The 20,671-nt window shown below is 38.8% G+C and overlaps 3 protein-coding genes and 1 long non-coding RNA gene across 4 annotated transcripts; 3 read left to right on the top strand and 1 right to left on the bottom strand.

Annotated features, from left to right (window-relative positions):
- Positions 1–220: 220 nt before the first annotated feature.
- Positions 221–8,592, bottom strand: tm9sf1 (transmembrane 9 superfamily member 1). Its single transcript, XM_062441699.1, has 9 exons — positions 8,099–8,592; positions 6,174–6,385; positions 5,303–5,434; positions 4,452–4,574; positions 3,897–4,255; positions 3,208–3,362; positions 2,772–2,957; positions 1,824–2,097; positions 221–1,418 (listed from the first exon to the last, which is right to left on the bottom strand). The coding sequence occupies exons 2-9, from the start codon at positions 6,378–6,380 to the stop codon at positions 1,025–1,027; spliced, it is 1,830 nt and encodes a 609-aa protein (XP_062297683.1). The 5' UTR covers positions 6,381–6,385; positions 8,099–8,592; the 3' UTR covers positions 221–1,024.
- A 186-nt stretch (positions 8,593–8,778) lies between these two features.
- Positions 8,779–14,744, top strand: fen1 (flap structure-specific endonuclease 1). Its single transcript, XM_062441702.1, has 12 exons — positions 8,779–8,822; positions 9,302–9,420; positions 9,820–9,922; positions 10,045–10,147; positions 10,543–10,606; positions 10,866–10,975; positions 12,029–12,165; positions 12,661–12,727; positions 12,929–13,060; positions 13,151–13,302; positions 13,821–13,935; positions 14,443–14,744. Exons 2-12 carry the CDS (start codon positions 9,339–9,341, stop codon positions 14,518–14,520), a joined length of 1,143 nt encoding a protein of 380 aa, XP_062297686.1. The 5' UTR covers positions 8,779–8,822; positions 9,302–9,338; the 3' UTR covers positions 14,521–14,744.
- Positions 14,745–15,354: 610 nt separating this feature from the next.
- On the top strand, positions 15,355–18,994 carry LOC134002632 (vascular cell adhesion protein 1-like; the record flags this gene model as incomplete). Its single annotated transcript, XM_062441975.1, has 6 exons — positions 15,355–15,422; positions 16,924–16,989; positions 17,184–17,555; positions 18,025–18,330; positions 18,435–18,695; positions 18,942–18,994. Coding segments are annotated over exons 2-6 (1,035 nt in total), but the record flags the coding sequence as incomplete, so codon positions are not given.
- A 4-nt stretch (positions 18,995–18,998) lies between these two features.
- On the top strand, positions 18,999–20,542 carry LOC134002361 (uncharacterized). Its single transcript, XR_009927594.1, has 3 exons — positions 18,999–19,035; positions 19,577–19,616; positions 20,414–20,542. It is a non-coding gene; the product is annotated as an uncharacterized LOC134002361 (long non-coding RNA).
- Positions 20,543–20,671: the final 129 nt, after the last annotated feature.

Raw genomic sequence — 20,671 nt, 5'->3', positions numbered from 1 at the left:
AATATCTTGATATACATTTACTGAGTTGTCTTTGTTATTGGCTGCACAGCTGGGGTTAATGTGACGGTTGTGTTGTGATTGACATTTAACTTGTAACACCTGCTATAGCCTTAAATTCAACATGCATTATTTTCAATAGTTAAATGTCAATCAGCTATAAAGTAGTACAGTAAACAGACCTGTATAAAGAAAGATGCCCAAAGGTGTGTGGTGGCAATATTGTATTAAAAAGCATTTATTGAAAAGACTATATTTACATCAGAACCAAAATCACAGTCAATGGTGACCATAGAATACAATGACAATATTGCTCCCATCACCAACATAATGCAACATCTCTTCAATCTACAAGGCATCGTTCCTCTTATTCACTGCAGGGTTATGTGGAGCTTGACAGGGCCAGTGCAAAACTTTGTCTATTACATTTGAAGAGGCGGACAGTTTTATATATGTGGGGGAGTATAATTGCAAGTAAACACTTGCACTGCTGCATAATCAATCAAAAGTGGAAAATGAAACAGTCGCCTGCGTGGGTAACCAGTGTAATGCAGGAAATAAGGACTAGATCCTGCCACTCCTTAATAAACCAAGTAGGAACCAGAGTACATGATGCCACACATTGCAAGTCTGCATCATACAATGAGAACCCATTCACTCACACTGTATTGCAGCAAACATTTTACCCATTCATTCCTGATGCAACACAAACATCCCTTTGTATTGTAAAAATTCCATTTTATCCTTAAATATAACAAACCCCCCCCGCCACAATCTTCATCTGTCCATCCATTCAACCAATGATCCCTTATTCCAGCAATGACAGCTATCAAATTTAAATTAGATACTGTCAACTCAAGGTAAAGGCCCCTGTTTCTCCTCCCATCAATCCCATAGGAGGTGTGTGTGTGTGCATGACTGAAAGAGCAAGGAGGAGGATGACGATTGTCCATGTGTGCTACGAGAAAATTTGTATTTAGAGCTGTTTGTGTATGCATCTATGTATGTATGTGTGCACATTTCATGCCTAGTCCATCTTGAGGCTACGGTAGATGTAGCGAATAAATGCAAGTGAAGACCAGAATGACACACTGCCCAGCATCAGCGAGAAAACCAGCGCTGTGAGCAGAGAGTAGCCGAAGAACTCGGTGCTCTGCACCAGGCCGCTCATAGAGGACCGGTTCCGGTAGTAGAAAACAGAGTAGACGAAGATGAAGAGGCCGGTGGAACCGGTGCTCAGCACGCTCCTCCACCACCACCGGTAATCCTCACCGGACAGCAGGAAATAGGTAAGCGCCACAGAGATGCAGGCGCCCACGGATAGGAGGATGGCGAAGACGCACAGCAGGATACCATACAGAGTGTAGTGCTCTCTGCCCCAAACTGTGGCAAAGATGTAGTACAGCTCCACTGAGATGGCACTGTAGGAGAGAGGTGATGAAAAAGAATGAATAAGTGTGTAGACAATGACCTGAAGAGACCGCAATTTAAATCTTATTTTACCACTGGAGTACATAAATCTGTGCAGATGAAAGAAGAATCAACCACATCTCACCGGGAAAATGTCGTTCTCAACTCAGTCAACATTTACTTTAGCAGTAGTGCTGACTTAGAATTCAAGGTGCGTCACTAGAAATATATTCACATATTGGTCCATAAATAATATCGACATTTTAACAAGACATTTTTCTACATTAAAACTGTTGAGTTAAATGCCCTAAAATTTCCTGTGTAAACTTTGTCTTCCACTTTTACATCTTTGTGTCTTATAAAGCTTTATGCTGTTATATTAAAGCACCTCTTTTCCAGACCTGAAAACAGCTCACCTGAATGGCAGGAAGCCGCCGATGGCCATGTGTACAGCTGCGTGTTTGTACCAGGGCTGTGTTGGGATCTGTCGGGGGATGTTGCGGGTGCGACAGGGGGCCTGGAAGCTGCCGGCTCGGTTCTTTCCCACGATTCCGCCGATGACAGTGAGGGGGAAGCCCACCAGTATCCAAGCGCCCAGCAGGAGGAGCACGGTGGTGGCCGGCAGGGCCTGGGTGGAGCCGCTCCACCAGTGGATTGAGTTTACTACGCTCCACGTCAGGAACAGAGGAGCTATGGCAAGGACCAAGTGAACATATATTATGACGAGCATTATTTTAATCATTCCAAGTATGAGTGTTGCTAAAAAATGACTTGAGATGACTTATAACACCTGAAATTTGTTCTGAAAATGCACATACGAGTGATTTAGGAGCATTTGTGGCATTCATTAATTTTCTCTTAAGTACAACAGAAATTTAAAGTGTCATACATGCCATGAATAAGTTACCTCTGCCTTCATTCACTGGGCAGAAACACTTATTTGATTTATAATCATAATTCCTAATCTGAATTACATTTGAGTTTAAATATGATACAAAAATTAACAGAAAAAACATAGAACCTGGAGCCTTATGAACAGGTGACATTCATCAATTTATTTATTTAAAGGATTTTTTTATTTTCCTCTTATTGCTTTGTGCACAAACAAATATAAGAGAAAAATACATAATAATCATGCAATCATCAATTTGGTGCCAAAATCCTTCTTTATATTATTATCTGAATTTTAACTGTTTTAATGCACAGATGGAAAGTCTAATGATGAGAGGAAAAATGTAAGTAAGGATGAGGAAGAGAAGGATGGAGGATAGATGGAAATAAATGGTGGAAAAGTGTAAAAAGATGGTTTACTTGGAACGAGCATGTCCCCAAGTCTGTTCTTGAAGCTTTCTGATCGGACTCACCAGAGAAAAGAGACGAAGTGAGGATGATGTTCCACACCCAGCGCTGGCCGTTGATTTGTGTGTAGAAGCTGCACGAGACGTAACCCGACACACAGCTGGTCAGAGCGTACAGGACGATGGCTGCAGAGTTGATGGCGCCGTGGCGGTGTACGTTGAACATTCCCAGTAATGCCATGACGATGATCGCTGTAGGAACGAGGAGACATGAGGGTGATCAGACTCCTGCAGCTGAGCTCTGTATAGGTAACCTGCATGTGTACGCTGTTCTCATGTTAATTGTGCTGTACAAAGATTGTTTACAGGTCAGTGGTGCTCAGAAAACAGAACAATGGTAGCCCCTGTTACTATTTTGCAAATCATCAGAATTCTGTGTTTGTGTGTATCCACTTTGAGCCATGTGTGTTGCCGTCTTTGTGTGTAATGAATGAGTAATCACCTGTAGCAAGGGTAAGGAACTGAGCCCCCACTCCCAGCACGGCACATAGCAGGCTTTTGTAAGGCGGAAACCTGAAGACGTCGGTGTGTATGATCTTCCAACCATTGTCTCCCTGGTCCAGATCATCACAGCCGCCTTCCTCCTCCACATTGTACCTGCAGGGGAAAGAAAAGTGTTTTTATCTCGATGTTATTTGGTACTCGACGAGCAAAAGCACAACAGGAAAACCACTTAACCCTCACACATCTCAGTGATTGTATTTTGTGCTGTTATGTATCTATATTATTGTTGGGTTTTATGTATTTTAAAAGGCCCACTTAGGGAAGGACATTGCAAATTAGTCTAAAAATGCTGTGGTATGTGCACTGAAAGTAGATCGACAAAGCCTTTCTAAGTTGATGTAAAATAAGAAAAAAGAAAGATGAAAAGACTGGGCTGATTTGCAACAAGATGTGTAAGTATCTATATTCCCTTAAGTCTGCGACCAGGCTTATGTATAATTAACATGAGTATGACCAAGAACAACTTTTAAAGACCATGTTTCATGGCTGGCTCTTACTGAAGATGCATTGACGTATTTATTAGCCTCATTTTGTACTAGTAACATTTTCTTTTCATTATAGTCATGAAATATAACAATTCCCACACATAAACAGAAAAATAACCATTTGAGCTGCTTGCCAACTGACCTGGCGAAGTCATTCTTAAGGACCCGCATGAGGATGATGATGACGAAGCCCAGCAGTAGCACCACCAGCACCAGCGAATTGATGATGGACAGCCAGTGGATCTCCAGTGTTTTGGGGAAGAATGAATAGTCTCGGAGGCGCTCGCCTCTCCGTGAGTGAGGGAGAGTAGAATCAAACCAGTGCACGCTGTAGGTGTGGGTGACCTTCACGCTGCCTCCGCCCACGCCGACTCCGCCCACCGCTGCTCCCGCCCCCTCCTCCAGGGGAACGGGTTTGACGTCTTTCACTGAGACGTTGGCAAAAATCACAGAGTCGCCGTTGTACTCGATGTTAAAGTCTAGATGAGTCCACAAACCCACCTGTTGGAGGCGAGAGAGGAGAGAAAAGAGCGACGGAGCGAGTGATGAAAAATATGACAATTTGAGTTTGACAGTGAGTGTGCTTCAGCAGAAACAGGAACTTTGCGTAAAAGATAAAATCTTTAACACACTTTTCTAAGTCCCTAGTAGGAAATCTAGTCAGTCCACGTGTCCCACAGACAGTGAGAAGCTTTACCTTGTGACTGTGAGGCAGGAAGCCGCTCTCCTCTATATATCCCACAAACCCCCAGATGGGAATGTCATCCAGGACAAATTCAAAGTAGTACAGCTCCTCGATGGCCTCACGAAGCTGGTCCACCTAGCACACAAGAAACATATCCAGGGTCACAACCCATGCACTGTTATCAAGACTAAAACTTCCAGTGCATCCATTATTTTAAGGTATTATTTCATCAGGCTAGTTACTAAATATAATACATAAAAAAAGACAGCTTTATTTATCACTAGGTTGTGGGCTTAATTCGATGAAACGTCTCTGATTAACTTTCTCTGCACACTATACTGTAGCTGCTCAGGTGTGACGGCACACACTGCACCAGATCCTGAAACTGATACACACTGTGATGGCCATTTGAAACAATGCCTTGGGGCAAAGAAAAGCAAGCACAATAATGCTTATAATAATAATGTGCAATATTCAAATAAGACTTTGGATTTCACTTTGATTATTGTTGTTCATGTAGGAAAATTCTGCATGTTTTAAGCCTTATCATGCTAATTCATTGCCAATTAGTTTCAAATCAAGTATGAAATGAAGAAGAAGAATAAACACAAGCATATTAGAAAGCTTGACCAAAATACCTTAAAGTATAGAATATATTTAAAAGGGACCAAATTCTTGTCTTTAAAATGTCCACCACCCAGTGGCCAGTTTATTACACACAGATATTTCTATTTAAATCTATTAAACTACTGGTAGAGTTTTTCCCCACAGTTTGAGCTGATAGTACTTAGAGTTAACTGATGATGTCTGGTAGTGTAAAAAGTATTGAGTTTAACCTGTTCTGTTCCTGTGTAAATAAATACCTGTTTCTCTGAAAGAGTAAGCTGGCAGAGCGTTTTCTTCTCCACGTTCTCTTTGAACCGGATGTGATATATAGACTCTGCCATTCTGTCACCATCCAACACTTCACCCAGACTCAGAGACTTGTGATGCACCTGGAGAAGAAGGGTGAGAATATGAGTGTTAGTTGGTTTTAATTTGGAGTTCCAGACAGCATATAATGCTACCAGTCTGTGAAGAATTAAACAAACCTGACTATGATCACATTCAACATCCTAACATGTGGGTAATAGGTTACTGCTATTACATATTGGGGTCAAACTTCCCATATGACTTTTCTTGAAAAGGTATGAGTCATGAATCTTAGCATCTTTTTGTAATTGCTCAAATGCAAGATATTAACAGCAAAAAGATAGACAAGTAAGTCTAAAGTTGGTCACACAAAGTGAAAATTTCTGTTATGATCTTGTGTCCCTGCTGGTACAATAATATCTTTTATGTCTTTTTTCTATGTAAAAGGCTAGGGTTTTATCATGCTGCATTAATCAAAATGGGTTCATAGATTATGTGGAAATTCTGCCAAGGCCTCATCTAATAAGTCTCCAGATAAATAAAGACTCAAAGTACAGTCCATCATGACTTTAGGTCCCACTCCATCATCCTCTTTTACATCAAGCCACAGAAAAAATAATTCAATTTCAAAAGATCCTATTTCTATAATTTGAATGTTGGAACTCTCACAAAAGTCCCTTCCAGATAAAAGCATTTTGTAAAAGGAATTATTCAGGTTTCATTCTTACATTTCTGTCTCAATTCTGCATGATGAAATAATCTCCAGGTCATTTGTGTATTACAGCAGCCCATTAGTACACCGTAAACAGAACAAATACTGACCTTCTCCGGCCTGCAAACAGGCAGGGTGTAGAAGTGATATGTCTCCTGGGGGTTATGATAAGGTCCCACTTTGTTGACATATAGAGTCACGTTGTCCCCCTGCTTGTAGCCCACTGCCCAGCCTGAGAAAAAACACAGGATCAAGACGCAGTGCAGGCCCATCGTCCTCTGGCAGCCACCTGGCAGGTGTCCTATTCCACGCTGCATAACCCCTGTTGCAAAAGAGGGACAGTTCATCAGTTCATTTTGCACAGGTGTGATTTAAACTGGACTGTCTGGACCATTACTTACAGTATGGATTTTAAGACGAGGAATAAGCTCATGTTCGTGCTACTTTCACCGTATGTCATTATTTATATGTCAAGTGGTATCAAGGGAGGATATTATGCCACATCACTCCCTCAATATTCAAACATACACAGCAGAACATTTAGAAACACTCAGAACTGTGAGGCACTGTGCAAACAACATGAATACATGACTTACAAAGTATCAATGTATCAGTTTCATTTTTATTTGCCTGATATGAGTTTGTAAGTGTAGATGTTTGAGTGTTGCCTAAAGATGTTGTTTTAGGTTTATACACTACAGGACTTCTGGTTATGATGGTGCAACACATTTCAGAAAGGTGGATTAAAATCATATGTCTTACAACATATCAAAAGCATTTCTAAGTGCATACTAAATGTGCATGCTCATGTAGAGACTGAAATGATGAGTATGACGGTGCAGTTGTATTGTTCTCCTTGTCTTTCTGCACTAGCAGCATGTAGAGAAACTAAATCAAAAATTAATGACCTACCATACTTTGTATTTAAAAGCATTAAAATAGTTGAGCCATACACATTTGGTTACATGTCTTGTCCTAAACCTTCAAAGAGCCAAGTGGCTATGATTGCTTTTGGGGAAAGATATTAAAAGATCAATTTTAATAGGGGATCAATAGTCAGCAATGATCTTGCATTTTAGGTCAAATAACAGCAACGAAAATGCAATTTAAACCTAGATAACATTTTCTACTGTCTGATGTGCATAATCATCCTGACCCCTGATGTTAACCACTGCAAAAAGTTTGAGATGTTCATTCTGAATGTATTTACCTCTGAATAGTGTGGATGATTTTAATCACACTGTAATAAGGCTGTGAGAGGTGAGCTGGTTTCATACATACAGCTGTCCTGTATCAGATCTCTGTAGAGTTAGAGAGAAAAAAAAGAGGGGGAAGTCTGAAGAAGCTGATCTCTTGTAAATGATTTCCCGGTATGCCTCCTCAGAGGGGCATCAGCAACTCATCTGGGCTTCCTGAACTTTTTAGTGCCAAACTCTCATTTGATGAAACTCTGCCAAGTTTGGGGATGTAATTTAACACATCATTCAGCTAAATAAGTAACAACAGGACAGACTGAGAGCTGAAGCCAGAGCAGTCATGCATTAATGAGCCATTTGCAACAATGTTTAGTGATATTAGTGACAACTAAAATACACTATTCTCCTGCTGTTATAGTTTTCAAACTATTTTATCTTAGTACATTTCCATCATTTTATTTCTGCTGTGCATTGATAACAAATTGTTTTATTTTTATTTATAATTTTCTTTGAGTTCATTGTCTGCACCTGTGCTGTCTTATCACCATCTGTGAAGCACTTTTAACTGCACTAACCTGCAAGAAAGGTGCTACACAAATAAAGTTTGATTGATTGATCGGTTGATTGATTGATTCCCCTTTTTCACTGGAATTAAGAATAAGAGCAAGGTCACGTGTCAAAGTGGCACAAAACGCAATGCACATTGTATTAGTTTTATTATATTTGTGGAGAGAAACGTCACCACAGTGAGGGGCCTGACTGTTTTTTAATGTCAAATAAAACACTACATCAACACGAAGACACGAATACAGACAGCGAGTTGGTCTGATCTGCTTTACCTGAATCTCTGTAATGTCACTTCAGTTCCAGCGGTGCAGAAGCAACAAAACCTGTCTGTCCGCCGGATTCCTCGGACTCCAGGCCCCGGCGGTCTCCTCTCTGCGTCGATACTGGAGCTCAATCTGCTGATTTGCAGCGACACATCTTGGTGATGCAATGCCCCAACGTATTATACATTCATTGGGCTCTCCTCCGGGTACACCAAGTACTTTTTTTATTGACACATGAGACCGTGTAAGAAGAAGGGGTGCGACTCCACGTCACCTTAAAAAATAAAAATAACGACGGCTCGGTTGAGTTTTCCGGAGTGGGCGGAGAAACAAAAACAAAAAAAAACACAACTCTGACGTTACCGGTTAATAGCACCCGGTAATATTTCTCTCTCGAGTACAATTTAAAACGACCATATGTTAAATTGGTGTTTTATTACCACCAAAAGCCATCATTTAAACGGCTTGAATCTCTACGTGTGTTATTCTGCCGTATTGACCGGATTTCCTCCAACCTTCAATGAACCAATCGGATACTTGCTTGTGTCCACTCAGACCAGTGTAATCAAACCCGCATAGTCGATGCGCAGCTCTGCAGCGTCCTTCACGACACAGTCCTCGACAGATTGATAGTTAATGTCTGCCATTGGATTGCCCGCGAAATACACGCATTTCCCCGCGACGGAGACAGGGGATAAGTGCACGCAGACTGCCGTGTTAAATACTTAAACTGGTGAGTCCACATAAACAATAACAGTTTTACCTAAGTTCATATTGAAAACCAGAGATGTCATTAGTTGCTATGCGTTGTATTTACATACGAAAGGCGAATGAACTGAGTGTTAATACCTCCAGCTAACTGCACAGCTAGCTTACATTACAGGGCACGCTCTTTATCTAGCACACCAAATTTCATTCAGAAAACTGACAATTTAAGGTAACATTGCCTTACTGTAAATGCACACACGCAAGAATATAGCTTGTACCATACACAACCCATCACTAGTAGATTGTCTTTAAATCGGTGTGCATAATAACCAAAATGTAAACTTCTGTTGTTGTGTATTGTTCCTAGGCTACATGTCAGCGTGATGCTTTAACCCAAACTAACCATCAACTAACCACAAGTGCCAGTCACAGAGGCCTGTAGAAAAAGTAGTGGGGACTGTGTGTGTATGTGATAAGAGAACTGATGAGTCTTTTGTTTTTCAGACTTTGGTGATTTCAGTGTGAGCTGTAGCCTGTCACTATGGGAATACACGGACTTGCCAAGCTGATTGCTGACCAGGCGCCTGGTGCTATAAAAGAGCAAGACATCAAGAACTACTTCGGTAACTGGTTCAGGTTCCTCTTATACATATTGATTATGTGGCCTGCATAGAATGAGGGTGAGATCAAATGAAAGGTTATTGATTTTCCTCAGATAAACTGGGTCATTACTGTATTAGACGGTGAATGCAACAAAGGCATAAGATAATGGATCGTAATCAGCCTCTTTTTGCAACTGCAGGCCTGAACTTTAGGAGAGAAACTGGAAAAAATCAGTAGTTTAAAGACCCCCAGCCCATAAGAATCAGCTATAGCTTGCATTATACTGTAATGAATAAAGGCTTACAAAAAACAAGGCTATAGATGTTTGATTAACGCATTATTCCTAATGTAGACACTTTGATAAAATGTGTTGTTTTGAACACAGTAAATAATTCAGCTGCTGTTCTGAACTTTTGCAGGAAGGAAAATTGCTATAGATGCCTCTATGTGCATCTACCAGTTCCTGATTGCAGTGCGACAGGACGGCAACGTGCTGCAGAATGAGGATGGAGAGACGACAAGGTGCAGTAGATCCCCTGCAGTACTTAAAATTCAGACCAAAAAGACATAGTAGGAGACACATTAGAGACTTTGTTGGCAGAAGGCCTGAAATATTAATGCTTTTTACTTGCTCTCTTCCTCAGCCACCTGATGGGAATGTTCTACCGGACAATCCGCATGCTGGAGTACGGCATCAAACCTGTGTATGTGTTTGATGGCAAACCCCCACAGATGAAGTCAGGAGAGGTTAGTGTGTTTTCTTAATTCAACTGGTGCTATTTTTTTGCATGCTGTCATTGTGGAAATGGTTTCCAAAAGATTTCATATCTTGTGTTTATTTCTCACCTCCTGTGTAGTGTCAATGTGGTTTGCGCTGTATCTAATTAATCTGTTTCACATGTCAACCAAACATTGTGGTCAGAACTGTGACCTTTTTTATCAGCATTTTGTGTTGTATTGATGATGCTTAAGTCTTTTTTCCATGTTTAACCATGGTATCAGTCTCTGTATTCTCTTATTTGTTTGATAAATCAGTAAACACAAAGACAATTTAAATATCTGTATAATGAACCATGTATTTTGTAAGGGGCAACCCATATCATACGTGTCTTACTCTGTCCTTGCTCTTCCTTTCATCCCAGCTGGAGAAGAGAGTGGAGAGACGGGCGGAAGCTGAGAAGTTGCTTGCACAAGCCCAGGAAATGGGTACAGTTAACTAATTTGTCATAGTTTTCCAAAAAATAGTTTTGAGTGGTGAGAATCTGGTTTTACTGAGTTGTTTTTATGTAAAACCTACTGACACGTAGATTTTGCTGCAGATAGCAAGATGAGTGTGTTACGGAAAGTTATCAGGAATGTAAACCAATCAGATCTCAGGTTGACAATGAAATCCAAGTTTTTTTTTAAATATAATAATATATATTGTGTATTAATATGTTTGTAAAAACTTCCTGTCTCAACCTAGGTGAACAAGAGAACATTGACAAATTCTCCAAGCGTCTGGTAAAAGTCACCAGGCAGCATAATGATGAGTGCAAGAAGCTGTTGACCCTGATGGGAGTCCCTTACATCGAGGTTAGAGCTTTGTTACAACTTCTGTTGGATTTTGTAATATTTCCTTATTGTATTGACAGTCACAGTGACTCTAGGGCCCTATGATTTCCGTGATCACGGAATGGCGGAATTGGCCGATTAAAACAGAATTTATTTTTAACGCGGAATTTGACATCATTTGACTGAAATGTTGTTTTCATGTAGAAGAGGAATGTATGTCTGGGGAAAACTGCACGGAGGGAAGCAAATGTGGGTGGCACAACAAGCCCCCTCCACACACTGAGCCCCCCCCTGAGAGAGAGTGGCTCACAAGGACTAACTAGTCCTACAGCTCAAGTCAACTAAAATTTCATTACTTGCTGCTTGTTTTTGATGCATGCTATAGGGTACGGTATTGAGGAAATTAGTTTGTCACCTCAATAAATTTAAGTTAATTTCTATTTAATTTGTGTACATTTTAGTCATTTACATTAAAAACATACTGTTTTTGTTATTAAAATAAGAGTAAAAGGTTAAAAAAAAACAGGATTCCCAAAAATTAAAACAGAAAAAACATTATTTGCGAAAAAATAAAACAGATTTTATAGGGCCCTATGACTCCAGTAAATGATTTAAAATAATTATTCACTGGGTGATGTTTTTCGGTCTTCTAATGTTGATATTAACTTGTATCGTGTTGTATATTACGGTTAATTACGGGTAATCTCATTAAGTGTAGAGGAATAATAACCCATTCATATTTTATTGCATGTAGTCAGCCTATTTAAGATGAAGAAATTTGCAAAGGTTTATCTTTTTATTGTGCCACAAAGTATGGACTGCTCATGAATTAGGATTTGCAACCATGTTAAGAAATTATTGTTGTTGTTTGACATGTGAAAATGAATGGCCTCACCTTAAATGTATCTGGAGAAATGTTTAAGTAAATCTGCAGTTACGGTATAGTGAAGTTCCTGCTCTGCAGTATGTAAAAGGCTGACAGTGATTTTTATTTTCCACATGTCAGTGAAGTCAGACATTACAGCATCTCTGGGTGACTGACTGGATGAAATGTAATGCGATATATTTCTGCAGGCTCCATGTGAGGCTGAGGCCAGCTGTGCCGCTCTAGTGAAAGCAGGCAAGGTCTTTGCCACAGCAACAGAGGATATGGACGGGCTGACCTTTGGGACGAACGTCCTGCTCAGACACCTCACTGCCAGCGAAGCAAAGTAATGTCTCTCTGTTACTGCATCACTGATTTCTGCCGTTATGCTCTGTAGAAGACATGATTGGTGACTGGATATTTTCCTGTTCTGGTGTAACCTTTGAACTAATATTATTTCTATACCTGACAATGTGCAATCACTATCATTATGCTTTATTATTCACAAATGTTTTTAGGGAAAATGTTAATACTGTTGCAATAAAATTGCACAAAAGAACATAACTATCTCCTACATTTTCTCCCCCTTTATTGTTAAAGCATACAGATTAATTTTGGTGGTGCCTATATTGTTTGTTTGAGCCAGGAACCGAGGAACTGAAACATGAAGTGCAGCTAGTCTTAAATAATTTCAACTATTGATAACTGTATATAATCAAAGCCTCTAACAGGATACAATGTGCCCAATGTTGTTAAAAAATCATTTTAATGGCAGTATATTTCTGCCATTAAATAATACATTTGATAATACATCAAAAACATGTATGTATTTTTTTTTTAGGAAACTTCCTATTCAAGAATTCCACCTTAGTCGCGTCATGCAGGAGATTGGCCTGACAAATGAACAGGTAAAGTTTTGTGAGAAAGGTGCAGAACATTATACTGTATCATCATGTGATTTTTTCCATCTGAGGTAAAATTCAAGAAGCATTTCCTCTGATTTTAACAGGCTTATTTAGCAATTGCAACAGTTTAACAGAAATGTGTATGGACATGTCCCACCAGGAGTGACTTTTTTTAACAGTTTCTCTCTCTGTGGTTTGTCCCAGTTCATAGACCTGTGTATCCTTCTGGGCTGTGACTACTGTGGAACCATCAAGGGAATCGGCCCCAAGAGAGCCATTGACCTGATCAGACAGCACGGCTGCATCGAGGAAATCCTAGAAAACATTGACTCTAATGTAAATGGATGTTTTCTGCAACCCTGAAGCCCATTATACAAGTTGATTTGGTTCTGAGTTTCAGTGTTTGTCTTGCTTACCTTCATGCAGAAGCATCCTGCTCCAGAGGACTGGTTATACAAGGAGGCCAGGGGCTTGTTTTTGACTCCCGAGGTGGTGGATTGTTCCACAGTGGATCTGAAGTGGAGTGAACCGGATGATGAGGGACTGATCCAGTTCATGTGTACTGAGAAACAATTCAGGTAAAATATCAGCAGCCTCACTTTTAATGCTGATGATTATACAATATTTGACCACAAGGCTGTGCTGTTGGCCATGTAGAGGCAGAGTTTATGACAGTGGAGTGACGAGAGCACATAACCTTTTTGGCCTGGACTGCCGAGCGTGATAGTGGCTTGCGGGCTTGCTTGCTTGATTTTACATCGTCTGTTGGCCAAAAGCCACCGCTTCCTGTGTTTCTAATTAAAACCCCTCTAGTATTTCACACACAGTCCAGCGATACAATAGGTTTTGGTGTTGTTAGATATGTTATAACCCCTGGTCATTTAGTAATTTGTGTTAATGTTGTACTAACTCTCTCCTCTCCTGTGTAGTATGTCCTCTGAGTCAGAGACATAACAGATATGCGATGAGGTGGTGTTTTTATTACTGTGAACCCCTTTGCACACCAGCTAAATCATGAATGATAAAAATGACATTGTCTATAAGGTAACATGCAACTTTTCATTTATGATTTCTTTATTTGTGTGTCTGTGTGCAGTGAGGACAGAATCCGTAATGGTTGTAAGAAGATTTTAAAGAGCCGGCAGGGCAGCACACAGGGACGACTGGACTCTTTCTTCACTGTCACAGGATCTCTGTCCTCCAAACGAAAGGTACATTTAGGAAAACTACAATACATATGAATACATGCAAAGTAATAGGATGATTGGTACAGTGATGATACGTGTTTCTGTGATTGTTGATAGGCAAAGATTAATCAAATCAGGAATTCTGTATTAATACATGATTTATTCGAGCCCGGTTCATGTCTGCATGCATGAGACAATGACAAAGATTTGCTCCAGAGTACAAGGTTCTTATACTCTTACAGATAGGTCAGATATCTCCTTCTGGGGCTCTGCCAGCTATTCTGGTCTGATATTTTTCATTGTAGACATGTTTTTCTAGACAAGATGGCTCCTTGAATATCAAAAAAATAAGACTGCTATACTCTATGTAAAAAATAAATACTAACATACAGTGTCTGAATCTTTATCTAATCGGTCTTTTAAAAAAAAATTTTTTTACTGTAAGTCAGTGTTGTACATGTTGTTTTTTTCAGCATTGTTTTTTTTATTGTTGGACTCATGCGTTGTTTTGTTTTTTTTAATCTTACTTAGGAGCCTGAAGTTAAAGGATCAGCTAAGAAGAAGCAGAAGACTGGAGCTACGCCGGGCAAATTTAGAAAGGGCAAATAGACTGAACAAACGCCTCTTTTTATTCCTGTGGGAAGTAATTATCAAGATAAATGAAAACCTATTACATAGAGTTTAAAAAAAAAAGAACATAGTGCTGCAGGCGTGACAGGAGGAAGTTGCAACACAGGAAGTTGACGTGACTTTAAGGTAAAAAGAAGAAAAAAAAACCAAGCTACATGTTTTAGTTTGTATGTTAGGGTGAAAGTGTGTTTTCTGTTATGGAATAAAAGGACTGAATTTTTTGTAAAGAAATGTGTTATTTGCCTTTTTATTGACTCAATTGAGATCCCCAAACAAACTGATAAATCAATCATTTATAATATTTATAATTAACAGTTACACACAACTGCTGTCCCTAATATAGTGTCCCCCTCCTGTAGGTTGTACAAAATATTAGGAACACTTTTTAATATAGTGAACTCCAGTACACCACCAGCAACCACAACCTTAATAATAATAATAAACATAAAGTCGAATCATTTCTGACTAAAATAAATCTAAAATTTAGAATTAAATCGGTGCTGTGGATTGCATTAGATCATGCAGTTGTTACTAATAAAGTGCTTGGTGCATGTACAGTTGCAGACTATGCAAACCTGTATGTAGAACATTTGTATAGCTGCCACATATTTGCGTTTCATTTCACATTCCCCCTGCATAAAACTTCCTCATGGTGGTTATTAGTTTTTAGTTTCCCCATGATGTCGGATGTTTTGTGGCCATAAAAGTGAGCATGAAACATGAATTCTGAACATGGGGAGGTTTATCTGTGGCTTGTTATTAACTACGCAGAAGTAGTAAACAGAACAGGCTGAGGAGTACAGAGGGGAAGTTGTTGAGTTGCTTTGCAGTAGGATTCTCATAGCGTCTACACAAAGCTTTCTGCAAAAAATCATTAATTGGTAAGTAAGATTTATATTAAACCTTATTGCTAAGTGCATCATTTTAAAAATATAAGTTCAGTATGTATCTGAATTTCTGATTTATATGCTGCTCAAGCACACCAGTTTGTATTTGAAGGTAACAGCAAGAATGATGGTTTGTGATGTTTTTGCCATGGTTCTGTCTGGTTTCATTGTGTTTTCTGGGTTTTTATTGTCTCATTAGTCCTGCCTTATTCTCAGTATTTTCCACAGCCAATCAGCTCCTTTCCTATTATCCTGTTTCATTCGCCTCGTTCCCCTGACCTGAACTTCTCCATCATCTCATCAACTGCTCCTCATCCCCTAGTCACTTTAGATTGTATTTAAATCTAGTTTTCAGTTCACTCTCATTTAGGCTGTTCCTGTGGCATAGATTCTGTTCATTAATAATCCTGCTTTTCGATCCTGTCTGCATGCCCTCAATTGCATTTGGGTCCTCCTGCTCTGCTTTGTGACAGTTATACAGCCAAGAAATATTCTATTAAGGAGAAGATGACTGTGGTGTTAAAACCAGTCTTCATAAAAATCTTTTTTTTTTTTTAAATTAAACATTTATTTCCTGGAAGTAGCAGCTCACCATTCTTATCTTTTTTTCTTTTTTTTTTAAACGTGTTTATTGTTTTTTCACAAAAAGTAAACAAACATTCACAGCAGAGTAAACATTCATACAGTCAGCCCTGTAATTTGTAGTACAAATAAAGTTATTTAACCAACCATATTCATACTTAACTGACAAGAATACACAGATGTTGGCTTAATTAAACAGAAATTTATCAGACCACCATTCTTATCTTTAATGTGACCTTTATAGCACAGATCAGCAAAGACTGTGGTATCTATGCAAAACAAGGTCATATTTTCATCTGATCAATTGTGTTGTTATTGCAATTCATGTGATATATTCTATACAATAAAAAATAAAGCAAATTAAGCATACAGGCTTGCAATGAGCTGAATTAACTTGTCATTTGCAGAGTTTCAGTAGGTTTTTATAATGTCTGACTTCCTGTCTCACAGGATATCCGTGACATAAAAAGTGCTTTACTCTCTGAAATGTGGTGTCCAGTAGCTGTGTAAAGTAAACTTAGAGAGGTTTAACAGAATAGGGAAGTTGCTCACAATCTGCCTACATTTACAAATCGCCTTACATCGAATCAGCTTTATAAGACTATCCCTCATTGTTAAACCGTGGGCTTCTTTGATAAGGAACACTTTACTTTTTGGCTCTTTCAACAGGAGTGTTATTGTTCTTGTTCTTTTGTGTATTTAACTGGAAGATGCATTATGTATTGTATTTGTGTACTTATTTTAATTAAACTGACATGAACATGAACTCAATGTTATATCATTTATATTTTAAACTAAGTGTTAGTGAAAAAGACAATGCTTTGGAAAACGAACAAACAAAAAAACCCTTCACAAGTCACACAAATAAAAGAAAATGACAAAACTAACAGTTTTATTGTGTTTGCAAATCCAGGGCCCAGGTTTCCTTCTGTGAATATGTTGACAGTCAACATGTTACTGAGTGTCTTCTTTCTTCCAGGTGAGCTGTTTGAAAGATCAGCTACTTCTTACAACTGTTCACATCCTGACTGCAAAGTCAAATGTTTTATTTTAAAATTGTTACAAGACAGAAAAACATGCAACATACAGCTGCTGAAGTGTATTTATTGTATCATGAACCATCTCATCATGGACATTTTTCTACTTTATGTTAATGATGATCTGATCTCACAGGTACTTTGGCTGCTTGTTCTGAAAAATCACACCTCTTCATCACTGCACCACTGAAGATGGAAGCACTGAGTGGATCTTGTTTGCAAATCCCGTGTAACTTTAGTGCTAAAGTTGCAGAAGAATTTGATGGCAGCAGAGAAACAATTGGAATATGGATGAAAAATAATCATAAAAAAGAGAATGAAATTTTCAGAAGTAGTCAGGCTGTTAACCCCTATCCAATGAAAATGACTGGAAACCTGAAAGAGAAAAACTGCACCACTCTATTTTCCAATTTAACCACAACATATACAGACACATACTTCTTCAGAATTGAGAAGGAGCAATACAAGGCAACAGCTGTTTGTGATCCTCTTCAAATTACAGTCAAAGGTAAGAGAGTTTTGTTTTTTAAGTCATATTGTTGTTTAGATTAAAAAGGAAATCAGTTGCAGCTTTGGTCTGAACAGCAAACACCATGGTCCTAACCTTACTGTGATTTTAAATATGTGATGAAGATTACAAAGTAAACTCAGCTGTGGTGAAATGTGAGAGAAACCAGTCTGTGAACAGATAGTCACTGGTTTGAATGTCCTGACTCACAGCTGAATATTTATATCAGTTAAGTTATTTTCCTCCTATTCATTTATGGACACAATCTAAATGAATTAGTCTTAGTTTGCTTAAATTGCTGATTCTGATGGTCACGTCTCAATGAATGTTCACAGTACTCAAAAACCTGTAAAACCACAGTTGCAATGCAATAATGTCAGTGCTGGCCTTCAAAAAGACCTTGTACACTACATCTGCAACATTTACTGTATTCTTTAGTATAAAGTCTGTGTTTGATTTTAAACCATAGATTCTCCTCCAAGCCCCACAATTGAAATCTCAGGTGAGCTGAAGGAGAAGGAGTCTGTCACTATAACCTGCTCAGCTTTCACTCCCTGTCCACACTCCCCTCCTAAACTCACCTGGAATCTCCAACAAGACGCTCACAACAAAATAGAGGAGAACACAGATCGAACCTTTACCACTAAAATCCAGAAGACCATCACTCTGTCTGACAAGCAGGACGGATACACCATCACCTGTTCTTCCATCTACTCTGTGAATGAAGGACAAAATGTTAAGTCAACAGAGGAAAAAGTGACTCTCAGTGTTTCATGTAAGACAATCAGAGTTTGTTATTTGATCCTGTCAGCACATGATGATTCATGAGATATCAGCTGATTTTTAATGAATAAAAATAATCTGTCACATTTTCCTCAGATGCTCCTAAAGACACCTCAGCAATGATCAGTCCATCCGATTTGGTGTCACCAGGTAGCTGGGTGAACCTGACCTGCTCCAGCAGAGCCAAGCCTGCCGCCAACTTCACCTGGTTCAAGATCAACAAAGATGGACTCATGAAAGTATCTGAAGGAGACTTCTACAGCTTCAATGTGACAGATTTACTAGATGTTTATTACTGTGTGGCCACAAATGATGTTGGTAATCAGACGTCATCAGAGATCCATCTGACTATTAAAGGTAAATGCAGGTCTGTACTGTATCCAGTAGGGGAATTTGGAAAGTTAAATACAATATATATACAGATAAAATGGTTGCTGATAGGTCTTGGGAGCATCACATCTTCATAAAGTGCAGGTCCAAGAAAATAGGACAGAGATTTGTGAATGGCAGGAGCCTTGACAGAAAGAAAAGAAAACAACAGGTCGAAATTATGTAAACGAGACAATTATGACTCTGACTCTTAGAATGGTTTAATTTCTGAAGGAAAAGAGCCTGCACAGTGGGGACCAGTTGTTGGAGGGATCATTGGAGGGATCATTGGTGGGATCTTGCTCATTGGTTTGGTCGTGGTAATTTGGTAAGTATTTTAAATCAATGTGACATCCAGATTAAAAACTAAGTGTAACAATATAATGAAATGATTTATTTCACTCCAAACTGTTATTTCTGTTCTTATTTTGAATGTTTCTGGTTCATTGTTAGACCGAATGTCTTAAACATAGGTGAGAATCTTGCAGTCTGTTTTAATTATAGGACTTTTTGTGTTATTGGAAAAGTATTTGTGGAGTTCTATGGGGGTTGTATATTTGGGTCACTATTGTTGGGTTCACATGCTGCCACAAAATCTAATTTTGCACAGGCAGAAAACATATTTTAGCCTGTATGTAAAATGACACTATTCTCTTTTTATTGTTTCTCAATATCTGACAACACGCCTAAGTGTCTAAATTATGCAAATGATTGGATATCTGTTATGATTTTGGAATTTTATAGAAGAAACCTCACTTACCAGTTACATAAAATATAAGTTAAGAGTCTTTATGCATTTGGCAAACTTTTATTTACTTTTATAAACTTGCTGTAATGTATTTATTGTTATTATGTTATATGTTTTCCAGGCAGTTCAAGTTTAGGCATCCAACTTCACAACAGACACAGGTGAGAAATACTGAAATATACAATACAGAATTGTGTTGTGATCATGTTTCATATTATTCATAGTGAATGCATCTTTAATATTTAGACTGGACTTAACACTTATGAAAAAACACAGGAAATACTGTGAAACATCCTGTTAGTAATCTACATGAACAATCCACTGTTGCATGTAAAAAATGCAAATGTACAAGAGTATTGCTGATTATTTTTCAGTGTTTTTGGGTTTTCTGTTGCTATGTCCAATAAGAATAGATTATTCTGACAACCTCTATTACTGGGGTATAGATGCATGTGGGAGGGTGGGAAGCCCTTCTTTTTTAGCTAGTCCCTTATGGATGCAGCTACAGTCTTAATAGAACAATCAAGCAGAGAGTTATAAATACATGTCACTGTCCTTTGAGAATCCTATCTGGGACCAGTCCACGCCTCCATGGGGTACTCTGGCAGAGGCCTGTCCCAGGGCACCACATATGTCTTCATTGCAGACAGCTTAGAGGTGCCTAAAGTGCCTGATAAATCATATTGCTCTTTAATATTTTGGAATGAACGGAGTCCAGCGTTGTTAAAAATATTGCTGAAAATGGAGACACATGTATTAACCTATCAGGGGAATGTAAAAAGTTCCCCACCTGAATGGAGGTGATAATTATTCCATAATAGAGATGTTTTATGAAATAAACCTGTTTTCTTCATCTTCACTTTATTATATTAGTGGGAGCTGAGTGGAAGAATGAAGTGTATTAATGTTCTGTCCTCTAGCTCCTCACAGCATGTCTTGTTTGGTCCATTTTTCACAGAGTCTACCAGTGGATCAGCCGCCTCTTCAAGAACCAGTCAGAACAACAGAAGAAGACATCAAATATGGAGAAATCGTTTTCTCCAAGCGGAGACCTGAACCATCCTCAGTGCAGGACAGTGGGCAGCAGCAGGATACAACGTATGCACAGATCAAAGTGTCTGAGCCACCAAACTTAACACAGACTGCTGACCTCTATGCTGAAGTGAGGAAAAAATAATTTGATATTATTATTATTATTTGTATTATTATTATTATT

Source organism: Scomber scombrus, chromosome 20, assembly GCF_963691925.1.
Source record: "Scomber scombrus chromosome 20, fScoSco1.1, whole genome shotgun sequence".
Classification (NCBI taxonomy): domain Eukaryota; kingdom Metazoa; phylum Chordata; class Actinopteri; order Scombriformes; family Scombridae; genus Scomber; species Scomber scombrus.
This window is presented reverse-complemented; position numbering and strand designations above follow the sequence as displayed.